Below are 25,184 nucleotides of genomic sequence, written 5' to 3'. Positions count from 1 at the left end.
GATTCATTCCCAGGCCGATAGACGCAAAGCATTGTCGGTAAGGGCTCTGTTCGCGGCTAGCCTGTAGCAAATTAGCAATGGCGACGTCTTTAGGATCTAATACTTACAACAGACAAAACTGGGAAGATTCGGTGAGTATAAAAATATTTTTGTTTAGAAATATATAAGGAGTATTACTAATCACGACTGGCGCATGTTTTTTCTTCGTTTGAGCTCGCTAAATCGACGCCTTTCCTAATTGGAACATCCTGTTGTGGCTTAGCTCATGGCTAATGAAAACCCTTCCAGCATTTAAATGCGTCTCATCAACAGTTATTAATGTTGTTATATAATTATATTGTATAAACTGGCACCGACATGTGCAAACAGAATAGCGTGAAGATCCTCTGCCCAGTCTCTGTGTTGTAATTGATCTTTACTGTATAGGTTAGGCCAATAAACATCCCATTGAAATGAAATGATGAGAATTGAAATATATAATTAACGTTAGTTAGTATAATACTAATCATGTACATGAACGAGTGTCCTGTTAACAAAACAGTATCCATAACATTAATAACCTTTGATATGAGTAATATATGTATATTTATATATTTATTAATGTAATGTATTAATATTAAATTACTGTTACATATGTATAGAAATCATTTATTTATTAATGAATAAATGCATGCACAGAACTGACCTTTTCTTATTTGAACAGGATTTTCCCATACTCTGTCAAACATGCTTGGGAGAAAACCCTTACATCCGGATGGTAAGTTGAGTTAGTGTAGTTTACTTAGTTACTTAGTTTCATTATTAATTTTATCTGAATTCAAAGGAAGTTGTATTTAAACACATTTTCACTTTGCACCTGCATTTGTTTTAACAGACCAAAGAGAAATTTGGCAAGGAGTGCAAGGTACTGCTGCGTTCATCCTCTCAAAAAAGCTAAATGTTGTCTTGATAGGATTCCCACAGTCATTTCAGATTGTTTTATGCCATAATTTTATATTAATTCCAAAGATTATATAAATGTAAACTCATTCCAAGAATCACTTTAAAATTATTTTCAAAATTCTTATCCAGTTCATGATGAAGTCATTGGTCAAAAGTGTGGGAAAATCACACCACACATTTTTTGCCCCATATTTTGGGACTGCAGCATTTTTTCTCGATACTTCCTATCCTCTAGATCTGTGCACGTCCCTTCACGGTGTTCCGCTGGTGTCCTGGGGTCAGGATGCGCTTTAAGAAGACAGAAGTGTGTCAGACCTGCAGTAAAATGAAAAACGTCTGTCAAACTTGCCTTCTGGATCTGGAATACGGTAATGCTATAATTTGTGGCCATAGTCTAATTATCTGTTATTGAAATTATGTTGACATTAGTTTGTCAGGATACTTGGATTTCTAACTTTGATACAATACCTTGAAAAATATTGATTTTTTTCTACCACTTGAAGAACTTATACAACAACCTTTAAGGCCCATTCAAGTGTTTTGCAGTGTTGTTGTAAAGATTACTAAATAATATATATATATTTTTTGGTTTTTGTACAGGTTTGCCCATTCAGGTTCGTGACACTGGGCTGTCCGTTAAAGATGAAGTACCAAGATCAGACGTGAATAAGGAGTATTACACTCAGAATATGGAGAGAGAGGTAATTTGTCTGTACATTACACATTTATTCATGTTTTATGATGTCTTTATTGGTAAAAAACAAACCTTTAATGGTTTCCACAGCCTAGAACATGCAAATACTAAACAGCTTTAAGTATCTGTTGGTCAAATAATTATGTTTGCCCTCTAGATTGCTAACTCTGATGGCACAAGACCCGTGGGGCTGCTTGGGAAGGCACCGAGCAGCAGTGATATGCTGCTGAAACTGGCTCGCACCACACCGTATTACAAGAGGAACAGACCGCACATCTGTTCCTTCTGGGTGAAGGGGGAGTGCAAGAGAGGGGAAGAGTGTCCATATAGGTGGGCAACACCTCAAGAATCTCTTATGGGTGTAAAATTATGACCCATGATTCTCAAAAACACCCAGTGTTGGTTGTCACGATTTTCATTTTGGTCAAACCTTATGCATTTTATGAAGTGACTTCTTTTAATGAGATATGCTTAAGGTGTGAATTATTTAGTGATTATGAATTTTGATAAAATTTTTGACATGAAATGCATTGCTGTTATATCACAGGCATGAAAAGCCCACAGATCCAGATGACCCATTGGCTGATCAGAACATTAAGGACCGTTTCTATGGCATTAATGATCCTGTGGCTAACAAACTCCTGACGCGGGCCTCCACCATGCCCAGACTGGACATACCGGAGGACAAGTCCATCACCACACTCTATATCGGAGGGCTCGGAGAAGATGTTACAGACTCTGAGCTCAGGTAAATGCTCGTCAGAGTTCATAAAGCTAAAACTATTAAAAATATTTGTTGAAAATGTTAATTGAATAAAAAGTAGAAATATTGTCTTGGCAAGCAACTGCAATAAGTAAAATGACTAACTGGGAATAAATAATGACTAAAATAAAAATTTAAATAAATGAAACAAATATAATATTTTTAAAAAGAACAGAACCTTTTTGTGTCGTTTCTTGATTGAGGAATACTGTATACTTTTTCCCAAAGGAACCACTTCTATCAGTTTGGGGAGATTCGTACCATTACCATCGTTCAAAGGCAGCAGTGTGCTTTCATCCAGTTTGCTACACGGCCGGCTGCAGAGACGGCTGCAGAGAAGTCTTTTAATAAACTCATCATTAATGGACGTCGACTTAATGTTAAATGGGGCAGGTTGGTGTCTAATCGTGCAAGAAAAAAACTGAAATTCAAACAGTACCATTTGTGTGGAGGCAGTTCTGAATGTTGTTGTGTGTTGTTCAGGTCACAGGCGGCTCGAGGAAAAGAGAAGGATGGGGTGACGGAGAGTGGAATCAGGCTGGAGCCAGTGCCCGGCCTCCCTGGTGGTATGTGACGAAGTCTCTCACGCATGAGCATGTTTTATATAGTAATATAATATGAATGTGAATTGTATGGATTACAATAAATAAATAAATATTTAAGTATAAAAGCTAAGTTATATGTACAGGTACATCTAAAAAAAATTGAATATTGTGAAAAAGGTCATTATTTTTTGTCACTCATTTCAGAAAGTGAAACCCATATATTATATAGAATCATCACACATAGAGTGAAATATTTCAAGCCTTTATTTTGATGATTATGGTTTACAGATAATGAAAACCCAAAATTCAGTGTCTCAGAAAATTAGAATATTACATAAGATCAATAAAAAAGGATATTTTAAACAGAAATGTCAGGCTTCTGAAAAGTATGTTCATTTCTATGCACTCAATACTTGGTTGGGACTCCTTTTGCATGAATTACTGCATCAATGTGGCGTGGCATGGAGGCAATCAGCCTGTGGCACTGCTCAGGTGTAATGGAAACCCAGGTTGCTTTGATAGCGGCCTTCAGGTCATCTGCATTGTTGGGTCTGGTGTCTCTCATCTTCCTCTTGACAATACCTCATAGATTCTCTATGGGGTTCAGGTCAGGCGAGTTTGCTGGCCAATCAAACACAGTAACACCATGGTCATTGAACCAGCTTTTGGTACCTTTGGCAGTGTGGGCAGGTGCCAAGTCCTGCTGGAAAATGAAATCAGCATCTCCATAAAGCTTGTCAGCAGAAGGAAGCATGAAGTGCTCTAAAATTTCCTGGTAGATGGCTGCGTTGACTCTGAACTTCAGAAAACACAGTGGACCAACACCAGCAGATGACATGGCAGCCCAAATCATCACTGACTGTGGAAACTTCACACTGGACTTCAAGCAACATGGATTCTGTGCCTCTCCACTCTTCCTCCAGACTCTGGGACCTTGATTTCCAAATTAAATGCAAAATTTACTTTTATCTGAAAAGAGGACTTTGGACCACTGAGCAACAGTCCAGTTCTTTTTCTCCGTAGCCCAGGTAAGACGCTTCTGACATCGTCTCTGGTTCAGAAGTGGCTTGGTAGCCCTTTTCCTGAAGACTTCTGAGTGTGGTGACTCTTGATGCACTGACTCCAGCTTCAGTCCACTCCTTGTAAAGCTCTCCCAAGTGTTTGAATCAGCTTTGCTTGACAGTATTCTCAAGCTTGCGGTCATCCCTGTTGCTTGTGCACCTTTTCCTACCCAAATTCTTCCTTCCAGTCAACTTTGCATTTAATATGCTTTGATACAGCACTCTGTAAACAGCCACACCTTTCAGTAATGACCCTCTGTGACTTACCCTCTTTGTGGAGGGCGTCAATGTTCGTCTTCTGGATCATTGCCAAGTCAGCAGTCTTCTCCATAATTGTGGTTTCAAAGAACAAGAGATACCCGGACTCAAATGTAAATATTCTGATATTGAATACTGATTGATACTGATTTTTGACTTTCGTTAACTGTAAGCTCTAATAATCAGAATTAAAACAAAAAAACTTTTTAAATGTTTTACTTGACATGTAATGAATCTAAAATATATGAAAGTTTCACTTTTTGAAATAAGTTACAAGAAAAAAAAAAAACTTTCACGATATTCAAATTTTGTTTTTAGATGTACCTGTGTGTATATGTATGTATACATGTATGTATACGTGTGTGTGTGTATGTTTGTATTAGGGGTGTAACGATATTCGTATTGAACCGTTCGTTACGCATTACAAACCGAACGATTGGTTGGACTAATTATATTAAGTTTGGAAAATAAAAGAGCTTAAAGTGTGTGAAATATCAGTGCCACAACGCAGCCCGAATGACTTAACAGGCAACGTGCTGTCTGCCCCGTGATAATCTCCCCTTGCTGGGGAGAATCTTCACTTCAACTGAATTGCAAAAATGTTTAATTATAACTTCAATACGCTGTTATACAGCAGTGAATTATATTTTGTTTTATATATATGGAGCACAAACGTCCGTTTGTGTAGCAAACTATGTGCATATTTACAGAACTACACCCATGTTCATATGCCCAGATAGTCAACGGTGATAGGTTTTGGAAATGCTGTTTTGTACTCGTTCATTCACAAGTCTGCTGCGGTTCGGTTCCTTGAATGCGCTGCTAACTCTGCCGGTGGAGAAAGACTGCGTCGGGAAGTGAAACCGGTGACATTATTCTACTGAATGAAAGCTTAAGGTTTATCCAAAATGTCGCTAGTTGCTATGCGCTTTGTCTTACAAAAGAGTCGGTAAACATTGCAATACTGGTTCATGCGCTCGCGTGTGTGTGTGTGTGCGCGCCACGCACGGATTTCTTCGTGATACGAGTGCGCTTGAAATACAAAGTCCAGGCGGGTCCGGATTTAATTCCGCCCCGGTCCGGACTTTGAGAAGCGCTGGGCTATACCGTTATCAGCATATGTTGAAGTAGATTTGTCTCTCATAGTCTGAGAGAATATGCGGCGTCAGATGCCGAAAGCTCCGTCGTTCCGTTTTTACTTTCTGCTTATAGTGAATTGACTGAGATTTAAAAAAAAGTGACGTGACATACGGCCAAGTATGGTGAGCCACACTCAGAATTTGTGCTCTGCATTTATCCCATCCAAAGTGCACACACACACACCGTGAACACACACCCGGAGCAGTGGGCAGCCATTTATGCTGCGGCGCCCGGGGAGCAGTTGAGGGTTCGGTGCCTTGCTCAAGGGCACCTCAGTCGTGGTATTGAGAGTGGAGAGAGCGCTGGACATTCACTCCCCCCACCTACAATCCCTGCCGGATTGCAGGTTGGGGTAGCCTTTGGATTACGAGTCCGAATCTCTAACCATAAGGCCACGACTAAGCACGACTGCATAAATCTTGCGCAAAGTTTGCACGTGCAAACGCGTGCTTGTGTGATATTAACTGGCTCGCCTTCATGGTTTAAAACAGAAATATTTCCAACATTGCGACATAACCAATTGCCCTGCCCCTCGTATCGAAAACGTACCGAACCGTGACACCAGTGTTGTATCAAACCGAACCGTGAATTTTGTGAACCGTTACACCCCTAGTGTATGTATATATATATATATATATATATATATATATATATATATATATATATATATATATATATATATATATATATATATATATATATGTGTGTGTGTGTGTGTGTACATTATTTAAATAATTAAAAATGTAAAAATGACTAAATATTATATAAGGTAGAGCAGTGTGTGAATTTTCCCTTTCTCATACTTTTTCAACAGCTCTGCCCCCACCCCCTGTGTCTGATGAAGATGCCTCCACCAACTACTTCAACCTGGCCCCCACCAGCTCCCCTGCTGTCATGAACCTGGGACTTCCTCCTCCACCTGGGGTCGCCATGCCCCCACCACCTGGTGAGTTTCACCCCACTCACTTCCTCCTTCCTTTTTTTGTAACCTATGATAATGTGCTTCACTATCCCGTTAATCTTATCTGCTCTGTCCAGGTTTTGGTCCTCCTATGTTCCACACCATGGACCCCATGGCCCCGCCGATGCCCCCTCCAATGGCCATGAGGCCCCCCGGACAGGTCCACTACCCATCCCAGGATCCTCAGCGGATGGGCGCCCATGCAAGTCGCCACGGAGGCCCTTAGATAGTTATGCAGCTACCTCACTGTTCAGCAATGACCGCTGAACAACTGAACCCAGAGTGATGTCACCTCTGCCCACATTTTTAAGTGTTTATATCTGTCAGGCATTTTCAGAGTAAGTGTAAGGTGCAATGCAAAATGAACAAGGAAAATACCAGCATCTTAGAATTTAAACCATGACAAAACTTTTCTTTTTAAGCTTTTGATTTATAATAAACCTTGATTGTTTCTGTTATCTTTTTGTCAGTTTTTATGTTTTGTATGTAATGATATGAGACCCATACAATGCCTTTTTTAGGGCCGAATGACAAAGAATTGGTTGCATTGACCAACAATTACCAAGTGGGGGCACTATTGACTATTTCATTCACCTTAAGTCTTTATTTGTTTGTGACACTTTATTGTCCTACACCTCTAGAATATTCCAGGATTCATATCACAGTTTGTGCTAGTGTCCATCTCTTCCCCTTTTTCTGTAAAGTGTGAAGTGTGTTGTCCTGAATTGTTTTTAAGACTTTTTCTTTTTTTATGTACAGCTGTCTAGCTTGTGGTTACATTAAAGAAGCTTCACATTTTGAACGATTGTGTAAACATGTTAATAGACAATATGTGTAAACTTTAAATTGTTATTTGATGGCTCATAATGGCTTAGCCTACAATTCACAGTAGCAATTTAGGCATCCCTCAGAAATCCAGTCTTCAGTTGTAGTTTGGCAAAATAGTTGCGTATGCCAGCTTCACAGATCGGGAGACTCGGCAGCGTACTTGATGCTCCAGCCCCGTGGAGTAAGATTGAAATTGGGCCGATGGCACATCTTGTCCCAGGTCAGGTGTGGCTCTGTGTGAGCCTGCAGCATCTCAAAGCCAGGCAGCGGCAGAATCCTCACAGTACCTGCGGTGCCACCAAACGGCATAGGAGTTCTGTGAAGAATGACAGTGATTATTGTTCATGTCCCTTTTTTATTGCTAAAAATAGCTTGAATTTCCCTAACAGCTGAGTGGAAAAAGTCTCATCTTTTTCACTTGACATACTGATATATGAGCCTGGACTAGCCTAAGGTTGCAAGACACAAATTCTGTTTTAAGGCCTGACCTTAAATCCAACAATTTTTGGCAGGCAGCCTTCCCACTCCAGACATCCTAAGAAGTCTTTCATGTGTAATGTTACTAGTAGTGGCTGATGTCCTTAATTCAATCACCATTTTGAGGGACCTTTGCTACTTACTTTATCTACTTTATCTAGAGAAGTGTAATTGGGACCTTAATAAAGCTTGTAAAACACAAACTTATTTAGATAATCATGTTTAACAGCATGATACCTGGGGAATAAAAAATACTCATGTTTCCATATAGTCGGGGACCAGTCAGGGAATCTTGACAAGCAAATTGTGCCAAAAGAACACATTAGTGTCCCATTCACTTCCATGAAGTGCAATCAAGCCTCCCTATGCTCTCAAACTTAAATACACTAGACAACATTTGAAGTGGATCAAAATCTTTCATCAGTTGTCCTACAATCTAAAACCAAAATGTGTTCTTGTCTTAAGACAATTTTGATGAACATTTTTGATCCACTTCAAATGTTAACTATTATTTTTGTGTATATCTAAGCCAAAAGTTTCTGGTTCTTTCCCAAGCCTGTTTCACTTTGCTTTCTGTCCAACTACTATCTGAATAAAGGCAAATATGCTCTAAATAATTCACATTCAGTAAATTCATAAATATATTTAAAATATCTTTCTCATTTTATTAAATTTGTTTTTCATTTGCAATGCTTCATGGGATTGGAGTAAAACCCTCAAAGTAAAAAGGTACAAATTCTTTAAGCTTTGTCTTTTTGTCCAATTTTCAAATACATTTTGCTTCAAATCAAAGTTTATTGTGATTCACCTCAGCGCTGGTTTGTTTGATTGATGGCTTATAATTGGTAAAAAAGAAAAAGTTGAAGTAACTTGTTTATAAAAATGTGAAAAATACATATGAATACAAGGCACCTAAAAAGTTGGTCAGGCACTTTTGTACTGGATTGCCATTTTCAACCCAATTTGAATTATGTCTGAGGATTTTCAGCAATATTTTCAATGGGAAACTAATTTGTCATCATTATTTAATAGCTTGTGTGGCCATAAGTAGAACGTCAGTAGAAGTCAATTTGTTGCATACATTGATGAATAATTTACACTGATTCTAATAATTCAATCTTGGTTTCAAGTTTTAATTTAACATTTATTTCATGCTGAGATTACTGTTGAGAGTGTAATATCATAATGTTGTGATTAATTTGTACCTGTTGAAGCATGTGTAGTTGGCTGGGGTGATTTTGTAAGGTGGCTCAGGAAGATGAGTACTGATGTTAGCCAACAGCGTCTCATTGTTAATGGGTTTTTCCTCCCAGGGTGACTGGTAAGCCTTGGGGATCACAGTGACATTGAACTTTTCTGGAGGAACCTCTTTCAGAGGCCCCCCATAACCTGTGTAAGAGAATTGAGTGACCGAATTGTCCTTTTACTTTGAGAACAACAGAAACCTTAATGTACTCGTACAGAATTGTGCCTGTATTTACCAGGTGCAAGCACACTTGGGTTTCCTTTCTTAGAAACCGTTTGCTTTAGTGTGGTGACTAGGCTGTTCTTCCCAGGCTGGTTGATGTAGATTTCAGAGGTGAAGCAATCACTTCCTTTCTCTCCTTGCATGGCATTCTGGCCTTGAAGTGTTTCCTCTAAGTGCTAGACAGTGTTAAAACATCATCCATTATTACTGAACCTACAAGCTTAAAAATAAAAGGTTCCCCAAATAACATTTCAGTGAACAGTTCTTCAATGAACGTTTTTTTTTTTTTTTTTAATTGGTGTGAAGAACATGTTAATAATCTAATGTCTAAAACATTAGATTATAAAAACAATAAAATAGCTATTTGGCTACTTGTTAACATTGGGACCAAACTTATACATTGTAATTAATATGAACCAAGAAGTAAATTGGGTCAATTCTGATTTCATGTTGACTTTAACCCAGAGTAAGATGCCTTACATTGAAGTGTCTCTGTGCTGGATTCTCCAAGGTGAACCTCTCCACTCTTTTGAGTCTCTCGTGGAACATTATAGATCCTCTGTTGGACAGCAGATTGAGTTCCTCCATCATCAGATCCCGAGGAACACTGATCTTCTTCCCCAGGTTCAAACATACTGATTTACATGAACAGATATGTTGAAATGCACTGCTATCAATCACATAACAACTATCCCTTATAACATTACGATGTTATAATCTGGTAATTACAGCACTATAAACTAGTAATTACATGCCATTCTTCTGAAAGTTGATAAAAACGATTTTTTTTTTATAGACATTTACAGGTTTTCATTTATACTGTATGATCATTCATAAGTGTCATCAAAAGCATGTCTAACATTCTCTGTCATCATCTTTGGCTCTCCAATCGTGAGCACAATATGTACAACTGTGATTAAATCATTAAATTTGACACAGGCATCTGGGTGGAACCTTAGCCTGCTGTTTGTTCAGTAACGTTTAAGAGGGTTCAGATTTTTCCCAGTCAGGCGTGGATGAGTCATGATCTCCTGGAGTAAAGCATTTAGTCTCCTGCTGTCATATTACATTACAAATACCCTTAATGTTTTGGAGACCGAGTCAAAGCAGTTGAGACATGCCAGAGCAGAAAGTGAAAATTTGGCTCTCTGTTTTCACTTTTCAGTGCTGTTGCTTTCAAGCGGATTTCATTGAATTAGTCTTATCCATTCAGATGGTGTGCTGTTTGAAGAAATTGAGCTTTTTTCCTGCCTCTGATGTGACTTACCTTCATCTGTGTCCGAACACAGCTCCTGTTGCTCTTTCTTGGGTATGTCAGTGTATGGCACAGGCATGGTGATTAATAGTATCCAGCCTTCAATAAAACCGGTCCAGTAAGATTAATAATTTATTTTCATTTTTTCCCCAACTAAATGAATCTGATTTGACCCTTTCTTTGTGCTAGATATACATGTATTCCTTTGATCACAAATCAGGCCTGAAAACACTTGTTTAAACTGAGTCGCATAGATCACAGAATCCTTTGATTACAGCAAGACTTACCAATTTAAAATCCTGTGTTGGCCTTTATGCCAGTCTTGATGATGTATCTCGTCCAGAGGTAGAAATGATTATGCGAGCCCACATCAGACACACTGTGGACCCTCTTTTTGCCCTGGTTAGATCACGGTCTTATTATAGCAAGTGCGGTGCGTTTTTAAATGGGCTTGGATTAGCACAGTGGAGCTTCAGCATCCACACTAATGAAAATTTGATCCACTGGCCATAATACTAAGTGTGCAGACTGGTGACCGGGGAGGAAGGCAAGACTCGTTTCCAAGTATGTCTGCCTCTGAGGTTCAATAACTTCTGCTGCAGACATGCCAGGGGTCTGAGAAGGGGCTACAATTTTTTTGTTTTTGTTTGGCTAAATAGAGTGCTGCAGGGATAACCAATTCTAGTAGACCAAACCTTAAAATAAGCATTTCATCACTTATGATTTAATTGCCCTGGTGTTTTGAATGGGTTTTTGGTTAAATGCCTGAAATAAAGTCTGTGGATAAGATATTTTCACCTTTTACATAAAAAAAATAAATACATCAGTAATACACCCCTTGTGATTGTTGTAAAGCTTTTACTTGTCTTGAAAAAGCGTCTGCTAACGAGTGGCTAAATGGGACTACAGAGGTTATTGTGGACATTATTATTAATTATTTAGTCATTTAGCAGACACTTTTATCCAAAGCGACAAATGAGGACAATAGAAGCAATCAATTGTAGTATTAAAACAACTAAAAACAGATCCAAAACTAAAAGCTAAAACTTTATAAATACTACCTATTGTTACGGAAGTATACCAGGACACAGAGATTATAGTTAGCAGGTTTGAGCACACACATCAGAATGAGCGGGAGGAATCAGATGAGTAACACAGGGCAATGATAGTTCGGTATCTTGATGAGGAGAGCGATGAGAATGGCTTGTCTTATAGATGCTGGGAGTACACCAGTGCCAAGATCCGAGACAGGGAGGACCAGAAGACGAAGGAGGATGAGGAGAACACTCTGGAGAGAACACAGGAGGTAAGTACAGGAGTAACCACTTTCAGGCAATCACTTGGAAACGTCAGTTGCATCAGGTAGGAGTCCAATAGGTATCAACAAGACCGGACACTGGAGTGAGGTGCTGTGAGTAGTGAGCTGAATGAATGAGTAAATGAGAAACAGGTGCGATGATTAGAATTCTGGTGATGAGGTGCGCTGGGATTGGCTGGGATGTGGATCAGGCTGTTCTGTGTCACCTATACACATTTTAAAAATAAAGAAATTAAATAAAAATGACAAATGCATACAACAAAATTTCAAAACTTAACATTTAAATGAAAAACAAACAAAATAAAGCTAAAAACAATTATAAATATTAAAGAACAAAAGGTATAAGAATATAATAATGATTCTAACATAACACTAAGCCAAACACCAAAAAAAACAACAACTAATATATATATATATATATATATATATATATATATATTCACACATACACATATATAAATATATATATATATATAATTTCATTTCCATTTAGTTTGTTGAAGTATTAAAATAACTCAAATTAAATAAAACTAAAACTTAATAAAAGACCTATACAGATATTTTTTATTTGATTCTGTGTGGAGATGTGCTGATATCGCGTTTGGTTTCTTGCATATCTTGTTGGCTTGCTTGGCCATTTGTTGTGAAAAAATAAGGAAAGTGTGTTCAAGCGCCAGCAGAAAACAGTGTAAAGAAATACTCTTTGAGAGAAGCAGTCTTTATCAGCGAAAGTTAAAAGCAGTTCTTAAGTGTATGTACTTGTCTTATTAGTGTTTAGCGCAGTTGTCGTTATTAGGAAACGCTTGTTTTGTTTACTGGGTGGACTCGGTGGAGATGTGCTGATATCGCGTTTGGTCTCGTTCTGTCTCGCGTGTCTTGTCAGTGGTGTCTGCGCTTGCTTGGCCATTTGTTGTGAAAAAATAAGGAAAGTGTGTCCAGCTAAGTTCAATTAGTATTTTGTTAGATGAGTATATAAGAAAGCTTAGTTTACCGCGGCAGTTGTCGTGTGAAGGCCTCCTCATGTGACGATCGAAGAGTGTAAAGACCATCGACTCCACCGGGCTGGGACACCGGCAAAGGATATAATTATCACTTTTTATTTCTCCTCTTTTCTAATTGTTTCACTTCTGTTTCAGTTTTTATAACCATTTCTTACTATGTGTACGTAAGTTGTTGTTTTTAGCATGTGTGTTTGGTAGTGTTATTTCTTAGGATTACTGATAAACTATACTGTCGTGATTTGTATTTATCTATTTTAATTTTAGTTAAATAATGTCTGAATTTATTATGTCTGTATAGGTCTTTTATTAAGTTTTATTTAATTTGAGTTATGTTAATACTTCAACAAACTAAGTGGAAATGAAATGATATATATATTGAATTTATAAATGTGTATGTGTATATATTTATGTATGTGTGTATGTGGTTGTGCATATACATTATATATATATATATATATATATATATATATATATATATATATATATAAGTTTTTTTTTTTTTGGTGTTTGGCTTAGTGTTAGAATCATTATTATACTCATACCTTTTGTTCTTTAATATTTTGAATTGTTTTTAGCTTTATTTTTTGTTTTTCAAGTTTTGAAATTTTGTTGTATGCATTTGTCATTTTTATTTAATTTCTTTATTTTTAAAATGTGTATAGGTAGTATTTATAAAGTATTAGCTTTTAGTTTTGGATCTGTTTTTAGTTGGTTTAATGCTACAATTGATTGCTTCTGTTGTCCTCATTTGTAAGTCGCTTTGGATAAAAGCGTCTGCTAAATTACATAATAATAATAATTTTATGCAATAGTCCAAAAGCCACTGGAAAAATCCTGTCTGGTTTTTGTGAAGGGAACCAGGGTGATGCTAACTGACAGGTTGCCCTATAAAAATACATAATATGTGAATTATTTAGAACAACAGTATTCACTCTTATGTTCCTTGAAAATGTTTTTTAGATCTTTCAAAAATGTTGGAAAACTTGGAAAAACATCTAGCTTGACTAGTCTAGGGTCAAAGACAATCTTAAACAACTAGAGAAAATTTAATTTCACATAATTCATAAACCGGTTGTCCACACAGGATAATCATAAAAACTATCAAATCCAGTCATACTGAGACACAAAAAAACATAGCTTTGACAGATCATCTTACACAAAATTACACAGAGTTTTGCTCTGTTAGAGATAATTCTCCGGTGTGACAACCATCAAAACAGCTGAAGAATATATTTGTGATAGATACACGGATACCTCGTTCTTATTTTAGGCTGCAAATCTTGCTTGTGTGCATTATTTATGCCCTGGTATGTCATATTTCTCAAAAACATGACAGCAAAAGCATGATTTACAGATTTTAAAGAAAGCTTGTCTAGTCAGAGAGCATCAAAAACTCTCTGGAAGAGCATAAGAGATAAGAGTGGGAAAAATTATTTATTTTAGCCAGTCTCTGTTGGCAGCCAATTTATAAACAGGAAGATAGATCATTAACATATTTTCAAAAAAAAAAAAAAAAAAGAGTAAATTTTTTTATACATGGTTTACATTAACAGAAGAATCAGAGCAACTGTACAAAATAACACTTGGAAGTGAGCAGATTCATTTCTTCTTATTTACAATATTGTTGCTGATCCAGTTCATGCCATCCTGAAAGAAAAAAAACAAAAAAACAATATCTTAAACTATTCCTATAAGGGTAAAACTGAAGTAAATTCACTATATATTTACAAACCTGTACACCCTCCCCAGACACGGCAGAACAGGCCTGGATCTGCCACTCTCTGTCCCGGTACGTGTGCAGGTTGAGGCCCTCGGCAATCTCACTGGCCGGAGAGGCTGTGGCCAGGTCCTGTTTATTGGCAAAGATGAGCAATGGCACACCCTTCAGGTTCTCCTCATCGATGAGCTCCGAGAGCTCCTGTGGAAGAAGGTCAACACAGAAGAGTCAAAAAGACTGTCATCAGCACCACATAGGGGTTATTATACAGTGAGTACTATTTGGCCAATACTATGGTTGTATAGTGTGTATACCAAGGATTGAACCCAAGACTATGCCCTTAAAAAAGTCAATGGGTACCAGCAACAGTTTAGTTTCCCACTTTCTTAAAAACATCTTCTTTTGTGTTCAGCAGAAGAAAGAAATTTATAAAGGTTTGGAACAACTTGAGAGTGAGTAAATGAGTCATGAGTCATACCACAGCCATATCACCCTGCAGCCCAAGACCGGTTGCCCACTGAAGCTAAGCAGGGTTGAGTTAAACATTTAGGGAACAAGTCCAAAATAATGTAACTCAGTATAATGTAATGTAATTGGCATTTCAACACACTTCAAATTAAGAAACTAATTAATGATATGCAATAAAAAGTTTAAAGTTATTAAAATATATCCTTTAAAACCAGAAAAGGCTGTTTTGAAAACATTTTCCTTTAAAATCATCTCATTTAGAAATGGAATGATATCTCCTTTGTTCTGTGCTGACAGCTGTTTCAATTGAGTCTGGAGACTAAAGAAATCCAGCCTGTGCGTGTTGCAAGTGAAAGAAATTAGGGGCGGATTTCTTGACATAAATATATCAGATCAAATGCTTTTCAAGAAAAAAAGGAGATTCTGTGATTGTCACAGATGTGTAGTCTTACCAATCCTGTTTCCTCAAATCTCTTTTTGTCTGCACTGTCAATCACATAAATCTAAAAAAGGGAGAGAAAAGGAACTATTAAAGAGAAAAAAGCTTTTTGACTGATACACAAAACAGAAATGTAATTACATATGTGATTGTAAATTCTCTCACAACATGTTCAATGTCATTGAGAAAGTTAACTTCAGAAACTTGCGCCTGAACACTGCTGTCATACCAACAAATCTGTGTTCTCCAGGTACTTCTTCCAGAATGGCCGAATCTTCCTCTGTCCTCCAATGTCCCACACATTCAGCTTCATGCCATCACAGGCCACACTTTTAATGTTGAAACCCTGAAAGAACAAATTTAGCACATGATATAGCTGTGGCTACACTCAAAAAAATAAATAAAAAAGGTTTACACAATTTAAATAATAGTAAAATTCTATCAAATTGACTTGAATAATACATAAGGGCCTTTTAATGAAATTTTATGGAATTTTACTATTAATTAAATTGCGTAAAACTTAAAAAACTTTTAACTGTTTTTTTTTGTTGTTGTGACTTAAAGGGGCTATGTGTAGTTTTTTTACTTAAAAAAAATCTTTAAGATAGAGTTTTAATTTGTCCATTTATGAGCCAACCATAATGTAATAGGAAGAATGACACCTTGACTGTCCATCACGGTTGCCTCTATCAGCCTGTAGGCTCAGTTGTGTCTGCAGGAGTCGGGTCCGAATTGGCGCGAAAATTCACAAAATGTGACATCATGCGCGCTCTCGTCTACAGCGGCAATCGCTAGCGGTAGTGTTTGAAATGGACTCTGCGGACGGAAAGAAGCGACCAGCCTCCAGCACAACCCAGACACCCACGGAAACTCATCGTAAGCTTAAAAAAAAAAAAAAAAAGCCTTATCTAGTGCGCACCGAGAACGAGCAGGAGACTGGCTGCAGTTCCTCTAACGGCCACTGGTGTCAGTAACTGTTAGAAATTTCAGAACTTACGCAGTGCTCCTTTAAATCTTGTAATTGCAACTTTATATCACTTTAAAATTATATTGGGAGAAATAAATCTTCTCTCACATTGTAAATTCACTTTCACAAAGTGGCTTTTAATCTCACAATTTTGACTTTATATATCCTGCTTGTGACTATAAATCTTGCAGTTGTGATTATGTCTAGAATTATAACTTAAATCTCACAATGTGACGTTATATCTCACGATTGTGTCTATACAGCACAGTTGTGAATTTAAATCTCACAATTACGACTTTATTTCTCACAATGTGATTTAAATCTCTTAATTGTGAATGAATATCTCACACCTGTGACTTTAAATCTCACAATATGGCTTTAATTCTCACAATTGTAACTATATATCACAATTGTACATTTAGAAACTCACAACTGTGATGACATCTTGACTTCATATCTCACAATTTCAACTTCTCACAAATGTGACTAGATATCTCACACCTGTGACTTCAAATCTCACAATTGTGACTATATATCACATTTGTGAATATACATTTCACAATTGTGACTTGATATCTCACACTTGAGACTTTAAATCTCACAGTTGTGATATTTTGTCACAATTGTGAGATTTAACTTGAATGTGACTTGATATCTCTTAATAGTGACTTTAAAGGGTTAGTTCACCCAAAAATGAAAATTCTGTTATTAATTACTCACCCTCATATTGTTCCAAACCTGTAAGACCTTCTTCGGAACACAAATTAAGACATTTTTCAGTATATTTGGGTCAGAAAGTTCTCGGATTTCATCAGAAATATCTTCATTTGTTGTTCCGAAGATGAAAGGAGGTCTTATGGATTTGGGTAATATTGAGTAATTAATGGTACAATTTTAATTTTTGGGTGATCCCTTTAAATCTTACAGTTTCAATTTTATGCGATTTGAATCTCACAATATATCACAATTGCAATTCATCACACAATTGTGACTTGATGTCTCACAATGTGACACAAATTCCAAAATTGTGACTATATATCACAAGTGTAATTTTAATTCTCACAACTCTGACTTTAAACCTCACGGTTGTGACTTTCTATATTTCACACTGACTTAAACCTCCCAGGTTTTATGACAATTATGACATTATCCCAACTGTGACTTAAATCACATAATGTGTCTTTATATCTCATAGTTGAAACTATACATATCTCATAGTGTCACTTCTTATATTACACTACAAGGGAAGTCGTGGCCTAATGGTTAGAGAGTCGGACTCGTAATCCAAAGGTTGCGGGTTCGAGTCTCGGGCCGGCAGGGATTGTAGGTGGGGGGAGTGAATGTCCAGCGCTCTCTCCACCCTCAATACCACGACTGAGGTGCCCTTGAGCAAGGCACTGAACCCCCAACTGCTCCCCGGGCGCCGCAGCATAAATGGCTGCCCACTGCTCTGGGTGTGTGTTCACTGCTGTGTGTGTGTTCACGGTGTGTGTGCACGTTGGATGGGTTAAATGCAGAGCACGAATTCCGAGTATGGGTCACCGTACTTGGCAGTATGTTACTTCACTTCACTTACACATTTCTTATTTTAAACTTTATTTCAAAGTTACCTTTTTAGTTTTTTACTATAAAGCAGAAACAGGCTTCCATCATGAAGGTCACAATCCTAATCACACACAAAACACCAGATAGAGGCACAATGTATTTAAACTCTCCTAGTCTAAATTTATCCTGGCCCTGAGCAGCCTCCAACTACTGAGACTTTATGGTTAAGTAATCTTTAACCATGGGATTAAAGACACTGTTGTGGTGCTATTCTTAGAGAGGATCTTCTCTCCCCACAGGCCTCAGCTCTTTAAAGCTTTTACTGGCTGCAGCATGTAATGTCTGTTAACAAAACACATGCAAATAGTCTCAAATTATGTCCCAGGATATTTTAAGTAATCAAGTAATGGTTTACCAACATCTTAACGAGTAGCAAGCTGTGCACAGCAGAGTTCAAAAGAATCCATGCTAAAGGTTGTGTTAACAGCCATCAGTTGCAGCAGTTCTACAAATAGATGATACAGTCAATCAATGACGCATGAATTCAGACTTTTATAAATTGATATTAGAGACTTTTTTGTCATATGTGTTATCTCTAGTTAGCTGACTTTATGCTAATAACTAGCATTAATACGCACTGTGATGGTGTATTAGTGCTCTATCCCTGACCCCTGAACAGTAAACAGAGCTGTAAATCAGACTGACCACATTTGATCCTATTAACTTTCTTGGAAGATTGAGATGTTATCATGTCTATTTATACCATTTACTTGGATAGTAGTTTTTTTTTTCTAGGACAGTATCCGTCATCAAGTGGTTAACTAGCAGTGATTGTAGTCTATGCTTTTTTTGTCTTATGGGTCGTAGGTGAAACAACATTAAGTGGATCACTTTTGTCATGCTACGGTGACACATACAATTAAATAAATCACATATATTTTTCTAGGGGGTCAAAGGACAAGACTAAATGCTTTTTTTGATGACAATTGAAACAGCTGACATTTAACCATCATTTAACCATTTAACCTTATAAAGGTTAAAACTGTACATCATTTCTAAATGGAAGTTGTGCTCACCTCAGACTAAAAGGTTACTGTCTAAGAAGCTGTGTATTCTGACAAAATACATTTTCTGAAAATTGCATATAAAGTGAAAAAAAAAATATTATAATATTATTTATGGGACTGAGGATTGATATATTGATTTATGTGTTTGTTTTAATATTTTAATAGTATTTTCATAACAGAAATAACAATTCATTTTAACTTAAGAATGGAAGTCCATGTTCACCCCAAACTTAAATAAAGATAATTAAGACTTTATTTCTCATAATTGTGACACATTCACTATTTCACGTTGTATGTCATAATGTATTTTATATTTTGCAACTGCAAATTTATTTCTCATAGTTGTCAGTTTATTTCTCATACTGTATTTCTCATTCTTCACTTAAAAATAAATGCTATAAAATATTATTTTATTATATTATATTATATTATACTATACTTTATTTAATTTGTTTTTTCTCTCTCTTAGGCAGACCCCCCAAAAGTTACCCCAAAGTCAAAGACGTGATCATGTCAAACTTTTTAAGGGGTTTTTCACTGTATTATTCATCCACAGTCTGTCCTCTTTGTCACTGATTAACCTGATTCATTTATATTGGTTGTACAGTCTAGTGTTATCCAAGATGCAGCTAAAGATACACATTGGTTTCATGCCAAAGAATGACTTTACCACTATCATTTACAATTCTGCATGGAAAGTAATCTGAAGTGTAACTGTCGAATGCTTTGAGAATATTTCTACTGAATTTGTTAAACAGTAAAAAAAGTGGAAGAAATGTGTTAACATTCCACACCAGCTAATAACTTCACACCTTTCTACAGACTCAGCAAATTAGGCTGACTTACCCATGAGACATGTTTTTGCCATTCATAACACATTATAAATTAAATGTACATTCTGGAATGGCAAACGGCTGTGCTGCTTTTATAACCACGTGTCCTGCTTGTCAAAGTAACACTTTTTTTGAACAAACATATTAAGAAAGTGCAAGAGCAAACTGTAAAAAATCTAGTGCTTTGAAAGTCCCTCGTCTCACCTGAGTTGGAGTGATGGTGTTCACATCTTCGGAGGCGAGTTGTTTTAACAAAGTGGTTTTTCCGGCGTTATCGAGACCGAGAAGAACTATTCGCAGCTCTTGCTCAGTAGTGCCTTTTAGCTTCTCAATGACTGAAAACAAACCCTTGAAAACAAACATTTGTGTTTCATTTGAAGTTTTAGGTACATCCATGAAATCTCCTATTCATCACAATGATGTGTATAATATTATTAAAAAACTATTATTTGATTCAAGTAGGCCCTTCAAGCAGATCAAAACACGTACCTTTTGGACATCTCCCATAGTGCCGTGGATTTTGTTGTAGGAAGAGGATGTAGAGAGATGGAAAGGCGCAGCTACATTCTATGCAGGGTATATCCAGGAAAGTGTTGGCTTTCTTATCTGTCCACTGTTTCCTGGATCCTCTTCCCTCAAAATACTTGTTCTTCACTTCACAGGGTGCAGTACCTTTCCTTCTCTATGTGCCTGGCCTTCCTCATATGTGACATAGGGGAGGATGTGGAGGTGGGTGAAAGTGGGGGAGGGTTTGGATTAGTAGGCCATAATTAGCAATCTCTCCGCCCGCCTCCCGTCCACTCGTCTCCTCCAGCACATCTCTAGCATTAAAGACTTACCTGGATTATCTTTAACAACCACCTGCTTCAGGACAGGCCTCTGAGAATCTGTGCTCTCTTCTAGTCTTCACTATGTCTTCTTGACCCTTTCTTTTAACATTTACAAGCTTGGATGGCCCTCATATCTCACTTGCTGTTTTCTGGAGCAATAAATTACAAGGACAAACAAACTAAGCAAATAATATGAGATACGATCTCAAGTCATTTTCTATGTTGCTTGAGAGACAGTGAATGCAGCCTCACAATACCTCTCCCAAGCAGCAGAGGGCAGTAGTGTTTATATATGAAATTAGGGTTCTTCAGGGATTAGGGTTGGCTAATAGAGTGCTGCAGGGATGACATACAGCACTTTCGTAGGCTAAAACCTGGAAACAAGTTTGAATTTTAAGCACTTCCGATTCTATCGACCTGAAGTCAATGGAATTTTGAATGGGTTTTTGGTTAAATGCCTGAAATAAGGTCTGTGGTTTACATGTTAAACGTTTTATATTTGAATACTATTATTTTTATATTATATTTTAAGTTTAATAACAATAGGGTTTAAGAAAGCACAACGTAGAGGATACATAAAAAATAATATTAATAGGCTACAAAAAATATAAATCTAAAATCTTAAAAAAAAAAGGACCTGGATAGTTGCTAGTAAAAATATAGCTCAGGCTTGCCATTCTTATCAAAACACTAGCATAAGAGTTATTTTGTATAATTTTTGAGCTTCTGGTTAGCAGTCAATTAAGAATTCTCAATTGAAGTAAACCGATAAACCGCTCTAGTTATTCCACTATAGTTACAGTGTCAAGACCACTTACCATCCCTATATTTAGTTCTCTTACAGGGCTTGAAATAGAGAGTCTTTATTCCTAGATTCCACTTCATATCGAATATTTAAAACTACTTTCTCTTCCTACATAAGACCTCAGTAGATACAGGCAGGCCGATAAGGCTTCAGATCTGTTTCGGTAGCAGTATTATAGGCCATCATCAATACTTCATCTTTCCCTTGCAGGAACACTTCCCCGGGAATTAGAAATGGTCCTTCCTTCCCTTTTTATTACTCCAAAGAGCCAGAATATTCATTTCTCCCTGTTTATGAAAGCGATGGGGAGCATCTCTATCCACAGAGCAGTCAGAATCCAGACTCACAATGCAGAAGTTCCCTGGTGCATCCCATGGGTCCTTATCACTGCTCTGCAGATGTACTGCACTCTATTGTTAGCTGTTTGCTCTAGTAGGGATTCTATAATATTCTGAGGGATTAGGAACTAATTACTGAATGACCAACCAACTCCTCCAAAGATGTTAACCTAGCATGGATGATGGATCAGCTTCTCCTGTTTCTGCCTTTACTATCCATCATCTTTTGCATGAGCAAAATTTTGAAAGTTATTACTCATTCTATGATGATAAGTAGCGTCTCTGACATTTCCAACAGTCTAGCATGTTAATTATGGCAACACCATTAGCAAAACGTATATTAATTTCAGTCTCCATGATTACATTAGCCAACAAGTCATATGCATGTGTCGACTTGATTGAAATTAATTGATCCCTTAGGAAAATATACAATCACAAATGAGATCTCATTAATATAATTTCTCTCCAACAGCAGAGAGATTAGAGTCAAAGCAAATATAGACGTTTGCTCTCCTGCTTCTTAGATTTTTTTTTTTCTGAGCAAAAGGTAGTTTCAGAAGCAATCTTGACATTATCACACACTGTACTTTTATGTACTTTTTAAGCTCTTAAATTCTGAGGCTGGAACGAGGTGCTATATGTCACGTTACGCTGTTCAGGGAGAACGCAGGAGGTAAGAGGAAATATTTAACAGTCTTTAATCAAGGAAACATGGGGAATAATCACAACAGGAGCTTGAGCAACACACGTAGCAAACAAGTAGACCCGACAAACACAAACTGAACAGACTGGGCCTTATAAACACAGGATAATGAGCATAATGTTACACTTGTAACAAGATAACAAACAACATTTCTCACCAAATTAACTAGTATTCATTGTCCACATTTTTTATACACTGTTAAAAATGTATTGTAATTTTACAGGAAATTCCTGGCAAATAATTGCCGTGAATTTACAGCAAGTAATATGCAGGTAATGTACTGTTATTTTAATACAATAAAGTATTGTATTTTTACAACAGTGCTACTGTGATTATAGTAGCATTTTTACAGTAAAATGCTGTAATTTAGTATAATTTACTGTATATTTACTACAACTCAGTTTCCAGGAATTTCCTGTAATTTTACAGGAGAGAATTACAATATTGTAATTCAATATACTGTGTATCCTGTTATTTGTAAATGTTACAATTAAATACTGTTATTTTCCACAATTAAAACCAAAACAATGGCAACTTTTTTTTTCTTTTTTTTTATTATCACAATGTGCAACACCACATCTTACAAACTTATTTTATCTTTTTTTCCAAACAAAAGTATCCGGATTTCTTTTTCATCCAAACAAAGTTAGTTTCACTGAAGAATCTAGCTCACTTCCAGACAGCCTATCATCAGGGGGAACATGGTGATATACAACTCCTCAGCTGGGGGGGGCATCAATACTAGCTCATCAACTCCAGCAGTTTTCTTAAGAGGGTGCAGACAGGTGCGTTGAGCCCTTTTCTCTTCTCTGCTTACTGTATGTCAACAGTTTTCCTCATTTGTGCCTTTATTTAGTTGTTTCTCTATGGTTATTCTTCATATAAACATAACTGCTATTTCCACTAAGTTGTCCCAAGCTCATAATGTGACTGAATCTAATTTAAAAACGCTTCTATTCCATGACACATTGCTGTCATTTTAAAACTACACACATATAATAATATTCATTATTCAGTATTTCTTCTGAGTTGTGACAACCAAGTCTGTTAGTCTAAGTATCTGAATATGAACATCATGACAAACTCTTTCTTTCGTTTTTGCTAAGGGTCATTAATTACCACATTTGCTTTCTCTTCAAACACACGGAACACAAATGCCTTTGTTGCTGTCTGAGCTCATCTCTCCAGCTGTGAGAGCAATGGAGAGTGGGATGGTGAACGGGCTTATGGCCGCACGGACTGCTGCACTGATGAATTGAGAGGAACAGGTGTCAGCCATCGCAGAGCAGAAGGAGCTTTGGTGACGCAAAACAGAACTGGTTCTGGATGGTTTTCTGGTCTGGACCTGATTTGGGCAGTTTGGACGATTGGCTGGACACGATGGTGAAAAAAAGCTTCTTCATAAAGCACTACACAAAATCACAGTCTCCAGTTGACCATAAACCTTTGAACGACTGTAAGACTAATCATGACCTAATTACTGTTAGTATCGTTACACAAGAAGAAGGTTTGTATTTAGGAGCTACTGTACAGAAGAAAGGCCCATCAGGGACCATAAAACATCACATTAATACACAAGTTAATCCACAAAATTTCAGATGATAAATTAAAGTCTTGTGAAGCAAAAAGCTGAGTTTGTAAGACTCAAATCCATCATTAAAGCATTTGAACTTTAAACCATCGCCTCTGGCTAAAATCCATAATAATGCTTCCGTCAGTGGAAAAGTCCATCCCCTGTTGTCCTCTCAAATCATTTGTTTAGAACTGTTTTTGCTTGTGGATTATTGTTATTTTTTCCAGCTGTTTGGACTCTCATTCTGACGGCACCCATTCACTGCAGAGGATCCATTGGCGAGTAAGTGATGTAATGTTAAATTTCAGCAGATCTGTTCTGATAAAGAACATCTACATCTTGGATGGCAGCTGTAATGTGTTTAGTCTATAGTACAGTTTGATCTTGACATTAAATATTTACCATGCATTACCATTATGTAAAAGAGTGGTTATGACTTTTTAATAACTATTTTTGTTTTCCAGTCAAAATGTCCTGGATTATAGAGCTTTGCATTGCAAGAGGTTAAAGATGATGAAACAAAATCCAACAAATCACCTGTGGAAAGTGTGTTTCAGATATATTGACCAAATGTAGACATGCAAACATTTGAGACAAACACTTTTTTATGATAACTGTGCATTTTATTTGTGTCTGCCGTATGACGGATGGTCAGTCATGCCCAGGGTTCTCTCAATGATTGTTGCCTGAATGTGCGTCAGTGTGCTTTCCTTCTCAGTGACTTTTATACCCAGCAGCGTTGTGTTTTATGGTGTTTGCACAGTGACACGTTGTTTCTGTGAGCCCAGAAGTTATAGCGCAGATTTTGTATTACCTCACTGGTCTCCAGCACACAGCCAGCTTCATCATGGAGATCTCTCTGTCTCACCACCAACAGAAACCATCCGTCCAGTCCAAGGAAAAGGTACTAGATTTCCCTTTCACTATACTTACCTGTGTTATACAACTGGTAGGGTGGAAACATCTGGGTCATGATGCGAAATTATTGAGATTCTTTATGTTTAGGGTATAGTTATTCAAAACTGTGATTACTCACTTGTTTATTTTTCATCTTAATTGGATTTCTGCTTTTTTTGCAACTCTAAATGCAAGTTCCGAGTTTGGATGTGGGCAAAACTGAAATAACTGAATGTGTGTTGACCTAATGAAAGTGTACGACTGACTTGGTCCCAATGGTGGTAAATCTAC

The 25,184-nt window shown here is 37.1% G+C and overlaps 3 protein-coding genes across 4 annotated transcripts; 1 reads left to right on the top strand and 2 right to left on the bottom strand.

Annotated features, from left to right (window-relative positions):
- Positions 1-11: 11 nt before the first annotated feature.
- LOC306855801 (pre-mRNA-splicing factor RBM22-like) lies at positions 12-8,409 on the top strand. Of its 2 annotated transcripts, XM_079394685.1 has the most exons (11): positions 12-131; positions 704-757; positions 875-904; positions 1,178-1,310; positions 1,543-1,643; positions 1,794-1,966; positions 2,184-2,384; positions 2,628-2,792; positions 2,883-2,965; positions 6,218-6,349; positions 6,442-8,409. In XM_079394685.1, exons 1-11 carry the CDS (start codon positions 78-80, stop codon positions 6,588-6,590), a joined length of 1,275 nt encoding a protein of 424 aa, XP_079250811.1. In that variant the 5' UTR covers positions 12-77; the 3' UTR covers positions 6,591-8,409. The 2 variants fall into 2 exon arrangements, with proteins under 2 accessions (XP_079250811.1, XP_079250810.1); XM_079394684.1 differs by having other exon boundaries at positions 55-131; positions 2,628-2,965; positions 6,442-7,164.
- Positions 7,325-9,761, bottom strand: LOC306855576 (myozenin-2-like; the record flags this gene model as incomplete). The annotated part of the gene is made up of 4 exons (XM_079394340.1): positions 9,618-9,761; positions 9,151-9,313; positions 8,875-9,058; positions 7,325-7,508 (listed from the first exon to the last, which is right to left on the bottom strand). The coding sequence occupies exons 1-4, from the start codon at positions 9,726-9,728 to the stop codon at positions 7,325-7,327; spliced, it is 642 nt and encodes a 213-aa protein (XP_079250466.1). The 5' UTR covers positions 9,729-9,761.
- A 3,452-nt stretch (positions 9,762-13,213) lies between these two features.
- Positions 13,214-20,575, bottom strand: LOC306855652 (ADP-ribosylation factor-like protein 3). The gene is made up of 6 exons (XM_079394443.1): positions 20,237-20,575; positions 19,952-20,095; positions 15,565-15,681; positions 15,349-15,399; positions 14,444-14,629; positions 13,214-14,358 (listed from the first exon to the last, which is right to left on the bottom strand). The coding sequence occupies exons 1-6, from the start codon at positions 20,252-20,254 to the stop codon at positions 14,311-14,313; spliced, it is 564 nt and encodes a 187-aa protein (XP_079250569.1). The 5' UTR covers positions 20,255-20,575; the 3' UTR covers positions 13,214-14,310.
- Positions 20,576-25,184: the final 4,609 nt, after the last annotated feature.

This window comes from Barbus barbus (assembly GCF_936440315.1).
Source record: "Barbus barbus genome assembly, chromosome: 36".
In the NCBI taxonomy this organism is placed as follows: Eukaryota; Metazoa; Chordata; class Actinopteri; order Cypriniformes; family Cyprinidae; genus Barbus; species Barbus barbus.
This window is presented reverse-complemented; position numbering and strand designations above follow the sequence as displayed.